The 18,745-nt window shown below is 39.2% G+C and overlaps 1 protein-coding gene across 3 annotated transcripts in view; it reads left to right on the top strand.

Moving 5' to 3' along the window:
• LDLRAD4 (low density lipoprotein receptor class A domain containing 4) overlaps positions 1 to 18,745 on the top strand; it is a 281,786-nt gene that overhangs the window by 127,238 nt on the left and 135,803 nt on the right. For all 3 annotated transcript variants that reach the window (XM_050708600.1, XM_035565323.2, XM_050708599.1), the window contains one exon: positions 14,266 to 14,406. In XM_050708600.1, the coding sequence (XP_050564557.1) occupies positions 14,266 to 14,406 (141 nt within the window). The remainder of the gene's footprint in view (positions 1 to 14,265; positions 14,407 to 18,745) is intronic.

Raw genomic sequence — 18,745 nt, 5'->3', positions numbered from 1 at the left:
CACTGATTTTGCAGACAGTGTAGGTATGTGAATTCCTCCCATCTTTCATGTCATCAAATAGAATTTTTTCCCCAAGTTTTGTCTGTAATTACACACCTAAAAGGCTGCAGGTTGGTGATTCTCTGAAGGACTGTAATCTGCCGTTTTGAAACTAAAACCAGAATTAATTCTTTTCTTCAGTTATTCCTTTGTGGGTCTTCCTCTTACAGCTAGCATTGTCAAATGTTTCCCCTACCTTAGTAGTTTAAATGATGCAGAGAACAGAATCCTACAGCTGTACTCTGTAGAAATCACCATGGAAATCAAAAAGTGATGATTTAGTGTCCTAACGAATAATGGTGAGGAGCAGAACAAAACTGAATCCATCCAGTCTGACAATAGAGGCTGTGCCGCAACTTCACCTTTCAAGAAGAGTAAGCAGATACTTTCCTGTGTCGTATCACGTGAATGTTGATGTTTTTAGTCACAAGGCAATATAATTTTTCTTTTATTAATGCTGTGTTTAATATATGCTTGCAAAAATGTTTCCTTCTGTATTTTAAGCTTTGACAAAAGTAAAACTGATTGTGTGAGGTGGTGTTTGGAAATCTAGAAAACATATTTAAACCAAAACTGTTCTCAACTCCCTTAAATGTACTACCATTTAAGCTATGCATTTAGCAACTGTGGTACATTCTGAAGACAGTAAGTTCATACAGTTCTGCATGTATATCTGTTTATGTTTAAAAAACCAACTCTTTTAACCCATTAATCCCATTTTGAAGCCTCTTATGACCTCATACTGTGCACCAGTATCAGTGTGAATTTATTGTTTAAAACCAGTAACCTCCTCAAAAACCCTTACATATAGAACTTCACTTTTAGATTTTTATTTTTTTAATTTTTTTTTCATTTCATAGAATTTTGATCTATTATGAAAGGGGCTTTCTACCCTTTCAAATTACTTTTTATCAGGGTATGGAGTCCTGCCATAGTCCTGCCATAGTCCTGCTTCTGTTTTCTGTGTCTTAGGTAGTAGAGCACATGAAATTTTTTGCTGTCAACTCAAATATGTGGTTACTGCATGAAATGTAGTAAGATATATTTCAATATTATTTCCTCACAGTTATTAATTACAACTTCTCTAGCTCAGATGTAATACCTGTGTGTTTGTTCCTAATCCACTGTAACACAAAGAACAAAGGGTTTGTGTAAACCATTCCTGAAATACTTCAGGTGAACACTTTTTGCTTAATATCGCAAAGAATAGGCAGCGTTTGCACACTGGAAGCTGCATCCCAGCCCCATTCTCACAACCGACAGGCTTGGTGTGCAAATTTACTAAAATGTGCTAACGTTCACAGTATTCATTTAATTGTAGCCTTAGTTATCTACCAATAAATAGCTGAGACCTTAATTGGGCTAAGAAAAAACCAAGGAGCCCTATGTTAAGTTGTGTCATAGTTTCGGTCCCCTTTGAATTTGATTCTCAAATATTTGTGTGGTAGGTTGCTCGGCTCGTTACCTTGTCTCAGTAGCTGCTAAACTTCCTTCTTCTTTCCTGAAGATGTGCGATTATCCCTTTTATGTTCATCTGAATGCAGTGCCTGCAAAACATAACATGTTTTAAAAATGCAGCCTGGATTTCAGAATGACCATAACCTCTCAAGAAGGATTCTTGTATGTCAGTATAGCATTCACAATAGTGAAATATTTTGTTTTAAAGAAGTCTTTGCTAATAACAGGGAAAACGAATCTGTTTAGATACTATTTCTTCATGTCTCAACATATTTTTTACTTGGGATGACCCTAAATTAGGGGGATGTGATGGAACACACAAGGGAGCTCTACCACGTATTTTGTTCCTTTTTCATTGTGTTGTGTTCCCCCCCCAGCCCCAACCAAAGGAAAAAAAAAAATTAGCAGTATGCTTTATTAGTTGGCTTTTCCTCTTTATTACATAGAGCTCCCTAGCTGAAATCTGAGGAGAGACCAGCACTTTGAAACTGACCTCAGTTTCATTATGTTGGCTTATAAAAATACAGAAATCTATCACCGTTTCTGAACAGATTAGTAATAATGAGCAGGTGCAATATGTGACAAACTACCTCACCCACAATTAAAATACACTTAGGTGCTCTTGAGTTACCGATGCTCTAGCTGCTTATTCTGTTTCAATGGACAGTATGGTATGCTTTTGGGTGGTTCTCTGTGTTCAATGTATCACTCGTATAATTTTGAACATGCTTTAACTTGTCATTGATACACTGATATCTTGAGCTGTAACCGGAGATTTGTCCTAGCCCATCTCTTGCCCACACCCAAAAATTCCGTAGGGCTCCTGACATACAGTGTCAGATTAAAATTAGATGGCTGAAATGGTTATCACTATCAGCCACCTACCCCGTCCCTCTGATACACATCACTGTCCCAAGGCTGGTGTGGCTGATCCGCATGTCAGCCACATCAGTTTCCAGTGCAGCTTGTTAAGATAAGCCACAGGCAGAAGTAATGTCTGGAAGAGCTCTAGGCTTGAGCTGATGTGTTAGGATTTTGGGATGTGGTTTAGAGATCAATTTCTGCTTGGCTCTCAGATATGAGGCATATTTTGTTGGTAAAGTCAGCTTCACCCAGCAGTGGTCCCCCAAGCCCTGGTCACACGTTTACACGCGCATGGCAGGTTGTCATCCAAAGGTGTGCGGGTGCAGCTGATGCCAGCGCTTCCGTGTGAACCAGCTCTTTTTGAAAACTTGTTTTTAGAAAGAGGCGAGGATGGCTAACATCTCCGAGTCCGCTGTGCCAGCAGGGTGCCAGGCTGCACAGCTCCATGCAAGCCAGGCGTGCAGATGTCCCCTGCAAAGACAAACCCTCGCTGTCACGCCTGGAAGCGCTGGCACTCCCCTTCCACCCTGGGCTCCCTGCTCCCATCCCTCCCCACCACTGCCCCTCCGCTCCCTCAGCTGGGGGTGCCAGGGGGACAGTCAGATTAAAACAGACTGCTAAAAATACCCTTAATTTCAATCTCTCTGTCCAGAAAAGTGGCTGTTCATGGGTGGGAGCAGCAGCTGATGGTGGGGGATGGCTGCGCCCCCCTGGCTGGCAGAAGGGCCAGCCCAAAGTGTGTGGTTATGGGGAGACAGCCCTTGAGTTCATTTATGTTGCTTCTCACAGCTGCTGTGTCATCGTGACCTGGGATTGTGAATGAGCAACTGTTTATATAATGACAAGCTTGTGTCTATTAGGTGCTTTTTCACTTATTCATGCAGTGTATTTGCAAATCTGAATGCGGTTGTGGGAAGGGAAGATGTTTGCTTTGGTTTTCTTGCCATAAAGCTTCCCAAGATACTGCATGACGTATGTATAGACTCAGCACCGTGTAGTGTCACATCAGTCATGTGTTCGTGTTTAAACCAGAAATGTACTCTCAGGAATTATTACTTTTTTTCTACAACAGCAGAAAGATTTATATGGTAGGGATTTTTTTGGGACATCTATATTGGTGTTTTCTGCATTATCTACTTCGTAAGCACTTTGACCAGGGAAATCGTGAAGTAATCTTGGTTAAAGACTATTTAGCTGCTATATGGTCAAATACATTGCTGATGCTTAAACGGTATGGCATAAATGTAGTGTGAAAGAATCTTTGTTGAAATTATGCTGCTTAGCTTGCTAAATGAGGCACTCTCAAACAATAAAACAATGAATTTCCTCTTTGCTGTGTGGTCACAATTCTTCCCATTTGTCTGTCTGTCCTGCGCACTCAGTGTCGGCAGCACTGTAGGCAAAAGAGGAGCTTCTGATGGCAATAGCAGTGTCTGTGCTTCACGGCACAGATGCCTGGAAGTGAAACTGAAAAAGGGTATGAGAGCCTGGTGGGGCAGAGCTCACCCCGTTCCCCACTACAGTTACTCTGCCTGTTCCCCTGCTGTCACAGTATGGTTTGGGCTGTTGTTCTGGCAGTGATATCATCAGAGCCTCGCTGTGTCTCTGTCTTTTTAGTTATTTGGGAGCATTGCCAGAAACTCTCCTGACACAGACAGTGGAAAGATAAGTGTATTTTTTTTTTATTTTTATTTTTTACCAGTTTATGTTTCCATAAGAGCAGGGCAGAATTTCCTGGGACAAAGGAAAGGCACTTCTGTAGCCTGAGGCTGTTCTTCCTGCTCAACATCAAAAACCTGCTGTATGGAGTGTACATGGGAGGGATTCGCTGAGACTTTTATAGTGGAAAATGTTAGGCAGTCCTAGTGACTACCAGCTCCACTATAACATATAGGTGCATATAGGTGGGAGTCTGTATACATTTGTAATGCAATACATATTTGGGAAGGAGTGCTAATGGAAATGGGCTGGAGGAGAAGGCATGAGGTAGAAAAGAAGAATTTTCTAACACGAAAAGCATATTACATAGTTGAAAAGGCTAAGCCACAAAAATACAGCCTTCTGGGAAAGGTACTAATGTGAATGACATTTGTTTTAGAACAAGCTGAGTAAGAACTGAAGAATTAAATAATGATTGGTATCAGGCAGTATTAGTTTGTAAAAACCATTGCCTACACTGCCAGATATAAGCATTGAGGGAAATCTATTTGGCCGTACCATATATATTATTTTGTTTATAATTTTTAAGTGAACATTCAGGCACAATGATCTGAATCAGACCCTTCTTAGGTAACTGGACTTTTCTTAAAGGGAAATTGCTTTTAGGTACGAAGACTAACTGTGACAAGAAGTTTATGACAGGAACCTGCAAATCTCTGCTGGTGTGGATTGTGGAACATGTTAATGGAAAAACACCCACAACTAATAACAGTCTTCACAGTATGTAATAAAAATCTTGTCATTAGTGAGCACTGCACAATTTGAATACTGTTGAGAAATGAAGAGAGAACTCTTTTGTCCATTAAAATCTGCAGTTCACTTTCCATTGGAAGCTCTGTAACCATCCTGCTTCTTGGCACATAGTAAATACATATATTTCTCTGGTATTTTCAGCCCAGTACACATAGGAAGATGTGGAAAAAATGTCATCATCGCTATGAGATTGATATCTTCTGAACAGCCATCTGAAACATGGCATACTCTTGTCTGCATTGTACATTACTTATGTGGAAAATCAAGTCTTTAGGTGTGTTTGCAGAACTCCACTTACTTCAGTAATGCTACACGATTGTAGGTGAGGATGGCATTTATTCTGCATTTCTGTGCCTCCTCAGATCTCAGTGGAAACAGTTCGTGCCTTACAGGAGCCACAGTCTGAAGTAATCTGACCTAATTTAATCACAGAGAACATAAAGACAGCACTTTTTCCCATAAACCAATTTTCCCAGCCCCCATGTGTTGAAGTAACTGTTGTGTCCTCACCTGGGCCCGTTTTGCGGCTTGTAATCAAAGCTTAGCAATGCATCTGTGAAGTGACATGCTTTGGTTCGTATTTCTCTCGATTCAAAGATTGTGATGTTCCCTGGTAAGATGGTCTAGTCTTGAACTATTTGCTATGCAGAAGACATTCCAAAAAAAGAACAAGAAGCTGCTACAGTAACACAATTTTTATTTGATATTCTTCTGTGTATGCAGCACTCCACAAACCTGGCGAGTGATACTGCTTGTGATTATTAAAGATTTTTAAGATAAAAACCAGCTAAGTTAATGTTAAAATATTTACCATAATTCAGGAATTCTTTGAATTATGATTAAGAAGAACCATAAAGTTAAGAAAATCTCATTTGCATGTACCCATTTCTTCTCATCTCCAGTTGCCCATGATAATGACATTGTGCTTGACAAAAATTACAAGGTACACGTTTAATGTATTTTTAATCGTCTTTTCATGTAATTTCACAACTGAAAACGAGATTGTCATTAGCTGAGTCACCAATGCACCTTCCACATACTCGATTGGGAAAAGTTTGTTAAAACGTATAGAGATATCTGGGGCCGGCAGCTGGGCCCGTCCCACTGCCTCAGCCAGAAGCGGCACAGCCCGGGCACGGGGGCTGGGGCCTGGGCCCATGGGTGGGCCCGGCTGGTGGGGGGCCATGGCTGGGCAGGGCAGGGCTGTGGGGAGCTGGAGCCGGGCCCTGCGGTGGCCTTGCTGGGGCTCAGCCTGGTGGCCCAGGGCTTGCATGGAGGCCTGGGCCTGGGCAGGGTTGGGGGATACGTGTCCCTAAGTGGAGTAATGCCGGGCATGTGATGCCGAGGGGGATGTTGCTACAGGTGCTTTGTGGACGGAGAAGGTGATGGGCTGCTTTGGTGAGGGTTCGAAGGAGGCAGTATGCCAGTAGGGAGCAGGGAAAATTCTTGAATTTTGCCCAAAAGTTCTGGAGTTTCAGGGCTATATGGACGTAAACTGGCAGGTGATTGTGAGTTCAGGAAAAGCGAGTTGGTAGAAGGGCAGCCACCCACCATCCGCACATGTATGTCAGAACAAACAGGCTTATGCCAAAGCTGAAGCAGATCTTAGGCTCTACGCTATAAAAACTGCTAAAACAGAACATTATTAAAGCATTGCCAAGGCCATGTCTGAATTATTGTACAGGGAAAATATGAGGATTAGAAATGAAAACTGCACTGAGACCATGGATTAGCATTGCAATGAACCTGAGCCTTAAAATGGATATGATCAAGTGTGTCTGCTGTAGTATACTTTGTTTGTTTGTTTTTTATAATTGACTGTAATGAAAATAGGATCTGATCCCGTATAAGTAAGAAATGGACATTAAGATTGTTGATAAAATATCAAAAGCATATTATTTCCAAGGGGGGAGGGGAGACTACAAGGGGAAAATTTGAGCCAAGCTACAGATTTATATGTACTCAGAATAAAATGAGGGTATTTGCATGTTATTTGCAAGTATTTTTGCAGCATTCTGTTACTGTCTCACTGTTTTATGGAAAGATAAATGAAAAATAAACCAAAAGTTTATCCCTGAAGAATGCAATAAACAAACCTTTCCTTTATTTGCAAATACTGGCAAAGACTGACTAATTGGCTAAGCCTAATGGTCTTCAAGATCACCTCGGAGAGGGGTTGTCAGTTTGAGATGAGCACTGTGATGGAGCTGATGGCTTTTCCTTCTTGAATAGGCCTGCTCAGGGGAGCTGCTGATCCCCACCACGAGGCTCTGGAGGCTCACTGCGTAGGCAGGATGGTGACTGAGTGATAGCCAGGCTCTTGAATTTTGTGTAGATGCAAAAAAGTTTCCAGTGCTAGTGAAGTCTTCTCATAATGCCTTTAATGGACTCTAGAAAGAGGTCTTTCTGTTTCTTTTCACACCAGACACAGGTACGTGTGGGGAAGACTGATCACAGGTGAAGACCGATCCGATTGAAAAATCTCAAAATCTCAAAATAAAAGAGTTACTCCAGTTGTCACCATGATGTCTAATGTAATTTTGTTTGGGCTGTCAATTAAGATAAGCCTAATCAAATGTCCTAATGTCCATGAAGCGATGAACTGAATAGCAGATTTTGCTACTAGTACATAAGAATATGTTTTCTTCCTTTAGGTACTGTCATAAATAGTAAATCGTTAAACTGCATTGTTTCAGGCTTTGCCTTAAGAAGATGGAAAGATAATTGCTGGATAAGCAAAGGACTGAAAGAGGGTTGAAGCTCAGCAGATGAAACTGGTTTTGAACCAGTAACAACCTTTCAATCACTCTGGTTTTAAGGTTGTAATCTCCTCTGGGCAGAGAACATTTATTCTACATTTTGTGCTGCTCTGTGAACAGACTTTTCTGTCCTGTATGAGGCTTTGGGCAGGGAGGACAGACCTTTGACTGTGCCTTACAGCTCTGTTTCTTATTCTACATAAGCTGATCTGCTTTCATTTTTTGCTGGTATTCTGCTTGGCATTCTTTTTATGAAGTGTTTTTTTTGTTTTGTAAAGACCTTTTTATCCCTCCCTTCCCTGCACCAATGGAGTTTTATTAGATCGTATGGCAGCCTGCCATCTTCCCTATTAACAAAGCTTTTTCCCAAATAAACATGTTCCTTGTGTACACTGCCTCCTATTTCTGATTTATTTCCCATTCTAAAGCTACAATCTACAATATTAAAAATAATACGCAGACAGATGTTTATCAGAGGTTGAACAGGGTTTTATTGTATTACTCTGGTATTTGTGGTTTATATTACTTTAATCTCTGGTAAAGTGTGCACCTCCCACCCTCCCTAATTTACTTTTGCCTCTTATTACCATTATAGCAGGTGATGATGCCCTTTAGACACGTTTTCTTTCAGGTTGTTATGTGTTGAAATTGTAACAGCAGTATGAAGAAATGTGATGACATTTAAAATGAAGTTCTTATTTAAGAAATTAAAAATTAGGCCTTTATTCTAGAAATCCAGATTGACCTGGAGGCAGGGATTTTCACCTTTGATTTACATTACTCCAATAGGGTATTTGATCACCCTCTGCTGGCTGTACTGACAGGGTTGCTACCAATTCACTGGATTGTCGGAGAGTGCCTTTACACGCTGGTCTAGTCCCAGACATCATTTAGGATTTGATTTTATTTGTTTGAACTGTGTTGCTGCAGTTTAGTGGTAACAATTTCAGATCACTGGCTGTGCATATACTTTTTTTTATTATTATTATTTGAATGGACGGAATAGAATTATGCCCCTGAGTCAGATAATCATCTCAGACCTGTTAAATAAAGGGCTGTGACATGCATCATAACAGTGGCCTAAAACACCATATTTTTTCAATATGACATTTCGTAGCTTTTTTTTTTTTTTGGCCTGTGGTTGGACTTACATTACAAAAACAAACAGCACTTAGCTATAATTAAAAATGCCCTACAGTAAGTGGAATGACAAAGCAATAGGAATGCTGCTCATATGTATGAAGTCAAGTGTAAATGAAGTCTAAAAGAATTAAGTTGAATGCAAAGATAAAATTATCTTGTTGGATAGGCACAGAAAGTGTAAAATACTCATACACTATACAGCAGATCTTGCATTTCACAATAAAAAAAACGATCAGGATTTTTTTTTGGTATCATGAGGCAAATTTCATCTGTTCGTGTTTCAGCTGAAACATAACCTTCAATTAATGCTTTTAAATGCATATATTCATATATTAATGGGTATTGGCATGTAGAGAGTTTATACATACAAGCATCTACCTTGAACATGTGAGCAGCAATGTACTTGTTTATACTAAATGCATACAGTTTACAAAAACAGGAGACAAAAATAAGTTTACAAAAATAAGAGTATTCTTAGTATTCATTTTTTCCAAGGGAGTCTAGTTCTACCTTGAAGTATGTTTATTAAAACTTTATTTTGAAGAATCAGTACGTTGGCAAGATGCATTTTAAAATTATGCTGCAGACACAATTATAAATGCAGTAAGCCGTAATTATAAGGAGGGCTGTGTTTTTCAGCTTCCAGTAGCTGTCATCTGCTTCAGGTTTAGCTGTAGTCAGAGCCTTGCTGACCAACCGACTGATGTTTCAGTAATTGCCACTTGAAAATGAAGAGGAAAACTGCCTAGCTTTGAAATGTTATTTATGAAAGAGCGATCGTGCTGGCTTGTTTTCAGAGCTGGAGCTCTTCCCCCTCCTCTTGTCTAGACAAGCCAAGTACAAGACTTTGTATTGATAAGAGGTCTCTGGTGTGTCATTAAGCACATCAGCCTAGTCTGGACTGGTCTGGATTTCCCTGACAGTGTTTGGAGGTCATTCCTGGTATTTTGGTACAGAGCTCTGCAGGTTTATTTACTAACATCCACTTTGACAATACTCTTAGTATTTGCTTCCTACTATCTGCATCACGCTGACTTTGACCTACATTGATTTAGAAGAAAGGGTTCATTCTGGTTTTAGGAAAAAAAGCACACATTGTTTGAACACATTTACTATGCAAACTACTTTAAGGTATTGAATTTGAGTTTACAAGTCACAAATACCTAATGGTAGCTATGTTCCCTGTTTGTAAGTGTCTGTATTTTTCACTGAATAATCTGTTTAATTCATTTATTCCATTCCTATAGTGCATTTTTCCTTTGTGTATTTCTTTCAGACTTCAGTAGAACATGATTACGCAGGTTAAGGTTTGTACTGCCGAGTCCTTCATTAGGTATTAAGTTTTGCTAGATGGCATATGAAGTCTACATTGCCATTAACATCGGTATTTGTGTCACTGTATGTCAACAGTCCTTTTCCTAATTCAATTTAAAGGAACCGTAACTACAGAGAAATCCTTTTTCAGATGCTTACAAAGGTTTCATCGGATAGTTCCAGACTTAGAACATGGACAATGCTGTCTTGTGTTGTCCTATGTGTAATGTCGACTAACTGCCATGGTGAGAGGGAGCATCTATCACTGCTCCCTTAAGCTACTCCTTACAACTGCTTCTGGGCTTCATCAGGGTCTTGTGTACCTATTTTGGCTTTTCCCAGTTCTGAGATGTTCCATCAGTCTTCTTGTCTGGCTTCTTTGGGAATGGAGCTTTTCTCTTGACCAAGCTTCTACAGACAGACACAGTGGGCTCCTCTTTGGAAATATTTGTATTTTGTATTTTTCAAGACTGAGCAGCAACCCCTGGGGTCTTAGTTCCACTTTTGGGAAAACTCCACTCTTCAGAGCCTCCATGCAACATAGACACTGTCAAAAACTGTCACTCTCTTGGATTTAGATGCTTTTTGTTCTCAGAGGTGATTGGTTTTGAAGCTGGGAGTTGTAACAATTGAGTTGCTTTTGAATTAGGTGTGTGTTGTGGGTTGGTCCTGCTAAGCACCTGCACAGCCCCTCAATCCCAGTCCCATTCCACTGCAGGATAAGGGGGAGACCAGGAAGAGTAAAAGCAAAAAAAAACCCAACAGTTTTGTAAGTGAAGGAAAGAGGGAAAAAGAGAAAGCTTTGAGGCTGTGGAAGCACTGCTTAGCAATAGCCAGAATGCTGATGTGTTATCAACACTGTTTTGATCACAGATACAAAAAACAGCACCTCAGGGGCTGCTGTGAAGAAAGTTAACTCCATCCCAGTCAGGCCCAGTACAGCACGATAGCGCGTATTCTTGGCAAATAGATTTGGAGTGAGTTAACAATGTGAGGTCATTTTGAGATTGAGCATTTTACAATCAACCAAGAATTCCTGTGGCATAGAGAGCAACTAGCCAGTCGCTGCAGGGGACAAGAGGTCTGATGAGTCTTTTCTTCTTTTTTTTTATTCACCTTGGTAATGGCAATGTTCATGTGTCTGAGGGAAGGAGCATCTAGCTGTAAAATTTTGCAAGAAAAATAGATTTTCAGTCTGTTTTAGAATCCAGTTTTCAATGCAGTCTGTGAGCTGGGACAGAAAAAAAAGATTGAATCACAAATTCTTTCCTCTGGTTAGACCTCTTATAGTAAAGTTAGTTAAAATACTGCATTTTAAGACTTTAATAGAGCTACTAAAAATTTACTGCTTCATTTGGTCTTTTGTCTGAACACCATGTAATCTGGTGGCAAATAGAAACCCAAAGTTCTTAGCTTTAATTGCTTCTGAGTTGACATCTTACATTATAAAATGCTTAAGCATTTTATATCAGTCATGGGGGAAATGTGGAAAGCTTTACATTAGGACTCAACGTGAAGACATGGGAAAGAATTAAAAAGTTGTGGCCAAAGTAACATGCCATGTGTTCTAGCTTCAAGCAATATGGTGTTTGATATTTCTCTTTCAAATAGAAGCAGCGTGTTCTTTACTGCTGTAATTTTCAGAACATCTCAGGATTTTATGGTAACTTTATAAAGTTTCTGCCATTTGCGTTATTTAAAATATCTGCAAAGTTTGAACCCTTTCAAGCCAACTTTTCTTATCTTCTAAAGCAGCTTTACGCTTTTCTTGTTCCAGCTTCTTACTTTCTGAATTTGCAAACAAACTGAGTCCTGTGTGCTCTAATTATCAGATTGTTATTATTGAGACCGATCTTTTAAGTCTCCTTTGCAAAAGTAACTGTTAATAGCCTTCAGAGTTCCTTGGGTTTCAAAGGCTTGCGCTCTTTGGTCAAGCCCTTAAATGGCTCTTCAGTTCTTAGTTATTGCAGAAGAGGAGAAGGTGACAGGGAAAAATATTTTGCTTGTACAATATTTGATTGTACAATTTATTCTGAATAGTTTGTAAATCTTGAGGAGTTATTAGGCAAATACTTACTGATTTTTAAGTGCAGTTTGACCAAGTGTGATAGAAAGATATATTTTAAATGCACGGGAAATGCTTGTTTTTCTGATGTAGCACTTTATAGCTTTTATTTGTATTCTTAAGTAGCATTTTATATGTTGCACATGTTGATGCATATATTTTACTGCAGAAGCTCCTTTTTGGTGTGCGTACCAAGATATCATGAATAGTTGTGATGAAAAGTTTTCTGAGTGAAGTCTGCAAATCACTCTTACCTAAAAGGCAAATATGCTACAAAAAATGGTTCCATTCCCTTTTCCAATTTATTTTCCTCCCCTTCACTATTACCGTGCTTATGTTGCATGCCAAATACATGTGGGTAAAAGTCACGCCTCAATAACCGTTTTAGTTTTTTTTTTTAGAATGATAGCTCCTGTCATCTCAATTCAGAGCAAGTCCAGTCCATGTGCTGTTAAGATTAATGGGAAATCTCTTGTTGATACTGTTGAAGATGAACAAATGCTATGTCTTTGCTGGGAAGTATAAGAGATCATCTCTCTTAGAAAACGCCAACCCAAACTGCAGCCCTAGGGAAGCCCAAGTTTCAGAGAATGGCACTAAATGGCATTAAATAAAATACTTGTATTTCTTGGTTTTAGTTCCAGCTACTTTGCCATTGCTTCTGAATGAGAATCACCAGAATTTTTCAGCATGCTGAAAGCGTAATCATTAAATTATAATTTGTCTAGATATAATATGTCTTCTATGTGTGTAGTGTATTTATCTTTGGAACAAGCCCAGTGAAAAAGCTTTTTATAATAGTGTTTATATTTCTGGGAATATGTCTTGATTATATTTCAAATGCTTACTATTAAGCTTTGTTTCTAGAGGTGACATTTAAATGATCAGTTTAGCTGAAGAGCAATGGAATTTTAATTATTGACCAAGTAGATACTCTTGGTATATAATGCCATATTTAAATACTGAGATATTACCATATCAGACAGAGGACAAGTAAGTCAGACTGAAACCATGACTGACTGAGCTCTGAAAATTAAAGAAAAACATCCTAGATGACTAGGCACTAGGCTACAATTCCTATAAAGAGCTACCACTGGTTAGCACTTACTGATCTTTATCAGTAAACAGAAGGCCAAGGATGGAGGTTGTCCATCCAGGTCATCCAGAAGTGGGTACCTCTTCTGTCGGTGTAAAATTTGAGTGGGACACGATGTAAGGAGTTTTTCCTTGACGTTGTTTTTTGAAGAGATGGAGGTAAGTCCAGTGTGGTATCTTACACAGGATTAGTTAGGCTGCCTGCATCCTTTTGCACAAAAGGAGAAAGGGAGAGAAGTTAGAAGGAGCTTGAGTTAACAATGTTTTTGTTTAAATACCTGGTCTCAGAGGAATTTTTCCTCATGGCTGAACCACATTTAGTGGAAATTATTAATTTCTTTTTAATGAACAAAATGTAAAATGTATCACATGCCTGTTTATAGCATCCAGACACTGTATAGAGGTTTTAGAAGTTTACTGACTTTGTAAAGCAAACTGGCATGTGGGAGTTCAATGTGCAGACATTGAGTACATGATTGTAATTAGTTGGGAGACTGGCAGATTGGCTTTGGGAAGGTAGTTAAGGAATAATTGTCTGTGTCTGGACAGGATTGTTGCTTGTTACAAACTACACTATTGCCTTACAGCTGGTGCTGTTTTATATTGCACGAGACTTCTTTTTTTTTTTTTTTTTAATGTGGGATAATGATTATATTTATTCATAGTGCTGTCTTGCCCCAAATATGCAAGGTGCTACGCAAACATATCTGAAAATAGTCTTTGTCCTAAGTGAACTAATTGTGATCAACATGAACTAGCAAAATTATTGCCTGTTTTTTAAGAAGTTGAGTTTCCCCAAAAGGGAAATCTGGTTTATTAGTAGATTGATTCTAGTGATCTGAAGTCTATCACACATAGTCAGATATAATTTATGCTTGCAGTGCTTACAAATACTACGTTATTTACTTGGGTGATGAAGTATCAAAGACCTATCCACCATGATAGCATCTACTTAAAAATATCAGTTGCTTTTAATATAAGTTATTCTAGCTAGTGAAGAAGGTAAGCACTGATTTCCTCACAAATTTTTGATTTGCTTTCCTTTTTGCCTTTCAGAGTGCAAATTCACCTGCGCCAGTGGTAAATGCTTGTATCTTGGTTCATTGATTTGTAACCAACAGAATGACTGTGGGGATAACAGTGATGAAGAGAACTGTCTGCTTGTAACAGAGCATCCACCTCCAGGCATCTTTAGCTGTGAGTACTTGCTCTTCGTGTGCATCAGTGAATGTATGTATGTGGAATATGTCTGTTACCTCAGAAATCGCGTGTTCAGGAACTTGGTCTGCTGTTTGATCTCTGGGGGGGGATGAGACAGAGGAAGTAAACACTGTTTTTCTCTGAACCAGCAGTGCTATATAATATGCTTTCTTTAGGTTTCTGTATCTGGAAAGTTGTAGTCATGTGGAGGGAAGTGGAGGAGTTTGTGCTGCAGGTATGAGGTTGCAATTGTATGGATTGTATGCGGCTTCTGAAAAAGAAAGCATAATATTGGAAGTGATTAAAAGTGTTTCTCAGGTTTCTAAAAAATGTTCTGTGCTTTGTGTGCGTGTAGTATTTATATTGTATTGAGACTATTAAGAAAGTTGTAATCTTTCTAGTCATCATTTCTATGAACCAAATATATTTTATTAGTGTTGATATCAGCATCATTTGGAAGGTCACAGAGCTTTTGTGGTTGTATATTTAAAATAGCTTTAGTTGTTATTCTTTGGTGTATAAATATCTCAGACAGAGTGACAGAGTTTATCACCAGAATTCCTCTCTTAGTACATTACCCTCTGTAATGGACACTGAAATCAAGTTTTGATTTTGTTTTTACATCTTCTGCAACTATTTTTAAACCACAGTTCAGCTGTCTGGATGGAAGATAAATTTTCCAGTAATGTGTCTGGTCTACAAGTACAATAGAAGTGCTGTTACTGTGATGATTTCCTGTCATACATCAGGGTACTGTGTTACGTCAACATTTACTTTAAAAAAGATTAAAATTCTGCTTTTGGAAACGCTTTACTTAATGCAAGGATAGCAGGAACAAGCATTGCATTTATTAGGAAGAAGACAATTTGTCACATGCTCCCTAACCCATTTCCTTCCAGCTAGGGTTGACAATTGCTTGCCACAGATCAGTAGGTCCATACTATGGTCAGTGTCTAATGGAGAAACTTGTGTATGGAATGAGGTATCTAGCACTGCTTTCCAATGGCGTGGTGCTGCCAATAACAACAGCTCTCGAAAATCTGTTTGAGCTCTAGCTGTGACTGGGTTATGAATATCTGTGTTAATTGTGTTGTTATTAATAATAGAAATTACAAGCAGTATGTATCTGTAGTTTTTGTATTGAATACATGCAATATTAAGTGTGATCACTAGAGTGAATTCATAATAGAAACTTGTTAGGTGTTGGGTATATTCCCTTCCATCTCTTCCCTCTAACCTCCAACTTAACATGTTTTTAAATGACTGATCTTGCACTTTTGCTGTGATTTCAAACATTTTGAAATAGTATTGACCTACATATGTGTATATATTATTTCATTGTATTTTGCTTTTGGTTTGGTTTTTGGAATGGAAGTCTTGCTGAAGCCCCAGGACTGGCTGTAGACTTGGGTGATAGGTCCAGATCAAAATGTCATGTGTATTTCTCCATAAACTTAGTCTGGCCTTGGCTGTTGACTTGTTAAAATATATGCCTTATAATTTGTGCATGCAAAGCTGTAAGCATATCTTTAAAGTACAAAAAGAGGCATTTTCTGACTGGGATACTGTGCAGCTCCTCCACATTAAGAAACCAAGTCCGCACAACTGTTTGGCCAAAAGGAGCTCCGAAAACCGCTGTAGTAGCAGATGGAGTGAAGGACTGAGTATAGCTTTGGTAACAAGCAGCAGCTGGGGCACTGTCTTATTACTTATTTTGGAAATCTTGGGATAAACTTGTTCCAGAGTGACATTACAGGCAAGAGATTGTAATTGCATTGCGTATGAACATTTATTTCCTTATTTGTTGGTGGTAATGTAGTCAGCACTGTAAGTCCAGACCCCAGAGTCTCTGCAGCCTCATGCAGTGCTTGTGGTGGCTGTTGATGAGTGTGTGGATGCATTGCAGATGGCCGGGGGATAATGGGGACACCCTGTGAGTTCCTTGTTGGAGTCCAAGTGGTCAATTTGGGCTCCTAAAGCCTCATGGATTGAGTCATTTTTCAGCAAACCTCTGTGCCAGTGGTAATCGGGCTGTAGTTGCAGCAGAAGTGGCACTGTGTCCTGGCCTTCTCCTCAAAGTGCCTTTAGAGTCTACAAATCATTTCTTGCTTGATCCGGGGTTGGTAAACTTCCCAGTCTTCCCTCAAATTGCCTCTCTCCCCTGAGGCATTAGAACAGCTCACTGATGTGACAAAAGGCAGTCCTGAAAGGGAGCTGTGCAGGTAATCTGGCTGGTGGTCCCCCCTATCTCAGGGAAGATGAAGTTCATCCACACCAAACCGGACAATATTTGTCTTTAAGAAGCCTTCAGCAGCAGGTTTCCTATTTCTTCCACGGGAGCTGAGGTTGGTGTTATTTGCTTCCTTCTCATGTCAGCTTTTTGCACACGTGAAGGCGGTTACCTTCTGGTGGATTTAAAAAAAAAAATAATAATACCAAGTTCTTTCACTTAATTTTTTTTTCCTTAAATCTGTTAGATTTGTTCATTTTATTTAACTCCTTCTAAAATATTATGTCCAAAACTGTAGTTCTGCTATTTCAGACCTCCCCAGTGCTGAGAGAAGCAGAATAATTACATAGATGGTCTTGTTAAATCCTTCAAGAACTGTGTTTGCTGGCTTTGTAACAACATGGCAAATTAGTAGCATGTAGAGGAAATACTTGGATTTATTGGCAGGAGTATTCTGAAGTGTTTAACTTTTTGCTTACCGTGTGGCAGAAGGAGCATTTCATTGTTTGTTGCAGTTTTGGATATCAAAAATGAATGTACTTTTTCTTTGCAATAGGGACTGTGCAACAAGTGCTGGTGAATGAAAAGACTTCTGTTCTAAATCAAATTAAAAAAAAAAAAGGTAAAACAGTGGTCCTAACGGTGAACCAAAGATAAAAGGACAAAGTCAAGCAGAAAAATAATACAATCATAAACAGTATTTAAAAGAAATGAGGATTAGAGATATTTATTATGTTGAGCATACCAGAATATATGTGCTAGAAATGTCCTAGCTGATGAGGCTGCCTTCCAACATAGAAATACATACATCGATTGACTTCTAATTAGCAGCAAGAAGATAACACAGCACTATAAAAAGAAAACAATTAAAACCAAGAAAGAGGAATTTTAAAGCAAGAATTTCTAGACTGGTCAGTATTACATATCAGCTCTATTCTTGCATCTTCTTGATTGTGTGCAGTTCTTGAATGGGCAGGGAACTGATGAAGCAGCAATGTCTAAGCATGTGCTGGTCCACATCTGGGCAGGACTGCCTGTCTGTTTTTTGCTGGAACTGCTGTGGTCTTTACATAGAGCAGGTCGGCCCTAATGTGGTGTTCTTTCCCATCTACAGTTTTTTCAATGAATCTCTTTCTCCCACTGTATTCAAAACTTCTATTCTTCTGTAGAGACAATATTAATCTCATTTCACAGTAATACATATACTGACATATACTGTCCCCAAACAATGTCTAAATAATTTTTCATATGGAAGCCCTGCTTCAGTTTATTTAAGCAGTATGTGCCATGTTAGTGGTAGCCTATATTGCCAGGCTACTGAAGCATTTCTCATTTGTGTTCTTGCCAGCAGCCAAATCCAGAATGTTTCGTTGTAGCTCATTGTTTTGTTTAGTTAAGTTGTATGAGCAGTGGTATAGAAAGACATTTTTTGTGGGTGACCTGCTCCCAGGATCTTGTGATTATAGCAGACGGTATTGCATTGTGTTAGGGTAGTTTCAATCTCATCCACCAAGTGTTCCTCCTTGCTGCTCTTACTCTGGCTGTGTTGCGAAGTCTGTTAATTCAGTCTTTCTAAATGTCATTGCTGAACTCAATAAGATGTCTCACGTATGCAAAGTTAAACAAAATGTGTATTTCTGCAGCCCTTTGGTTTTATTAGTTTTCCTCTGCTGACTTGTAGGTAGAGTTGCTTTATGCTGCTATATGGGCAGTTTAGTTCTGTATAGAACAGAGAGACGGGAGGGCAGCTGGGTGAAATCAGCATCAACAAAAGATGTATTAGCTAATGCAGCTTAGAAACTGATTTCAGACAACACAAGTTGCCATCCAGGAAGTGTCAGTTGCTCAAAATACGTGCTAAGGCATTGAAGCCGAATGTGTCAAGGTAACAGGTTAGGTAATGAGTGTTAAAATATACCTTCCCCCTTCCTAAGTGAGGACGCTCAGAGATAAGTCTGTATTTCACTACAGGTAGCCTCTTACCAAGGAGCTCATGGCAACTTCTGGTAGGTCCATTTATTGTTCTTATTTTCCTCAACTATTAATACTTATTGAGATAATTCAGATGGCTATTATTTTGACACTACTTTGAGGTTGAGGCTGTAT

This window comes from Cygnus atratus, chromosome 2, assembly GCF_013377495.2.
Source record: "Cygnus atratus isolate AKBS03 ecotype Queensland, Australia chromosome 2, CAtr_DNAZoo_HiC_assembly, whole genome shotgun sequence".
Classification (NCBI taxonomy): Eukaryota; Metazoa; Chordata; class Aves; order Anseriformes; family Anatidae; genus Cygnus; species Cygnus atratus.
Note: the sequence above shows the minus strand (reverse complement) of the source record. Positions and strands in the feature narration are given on the sequence as shown.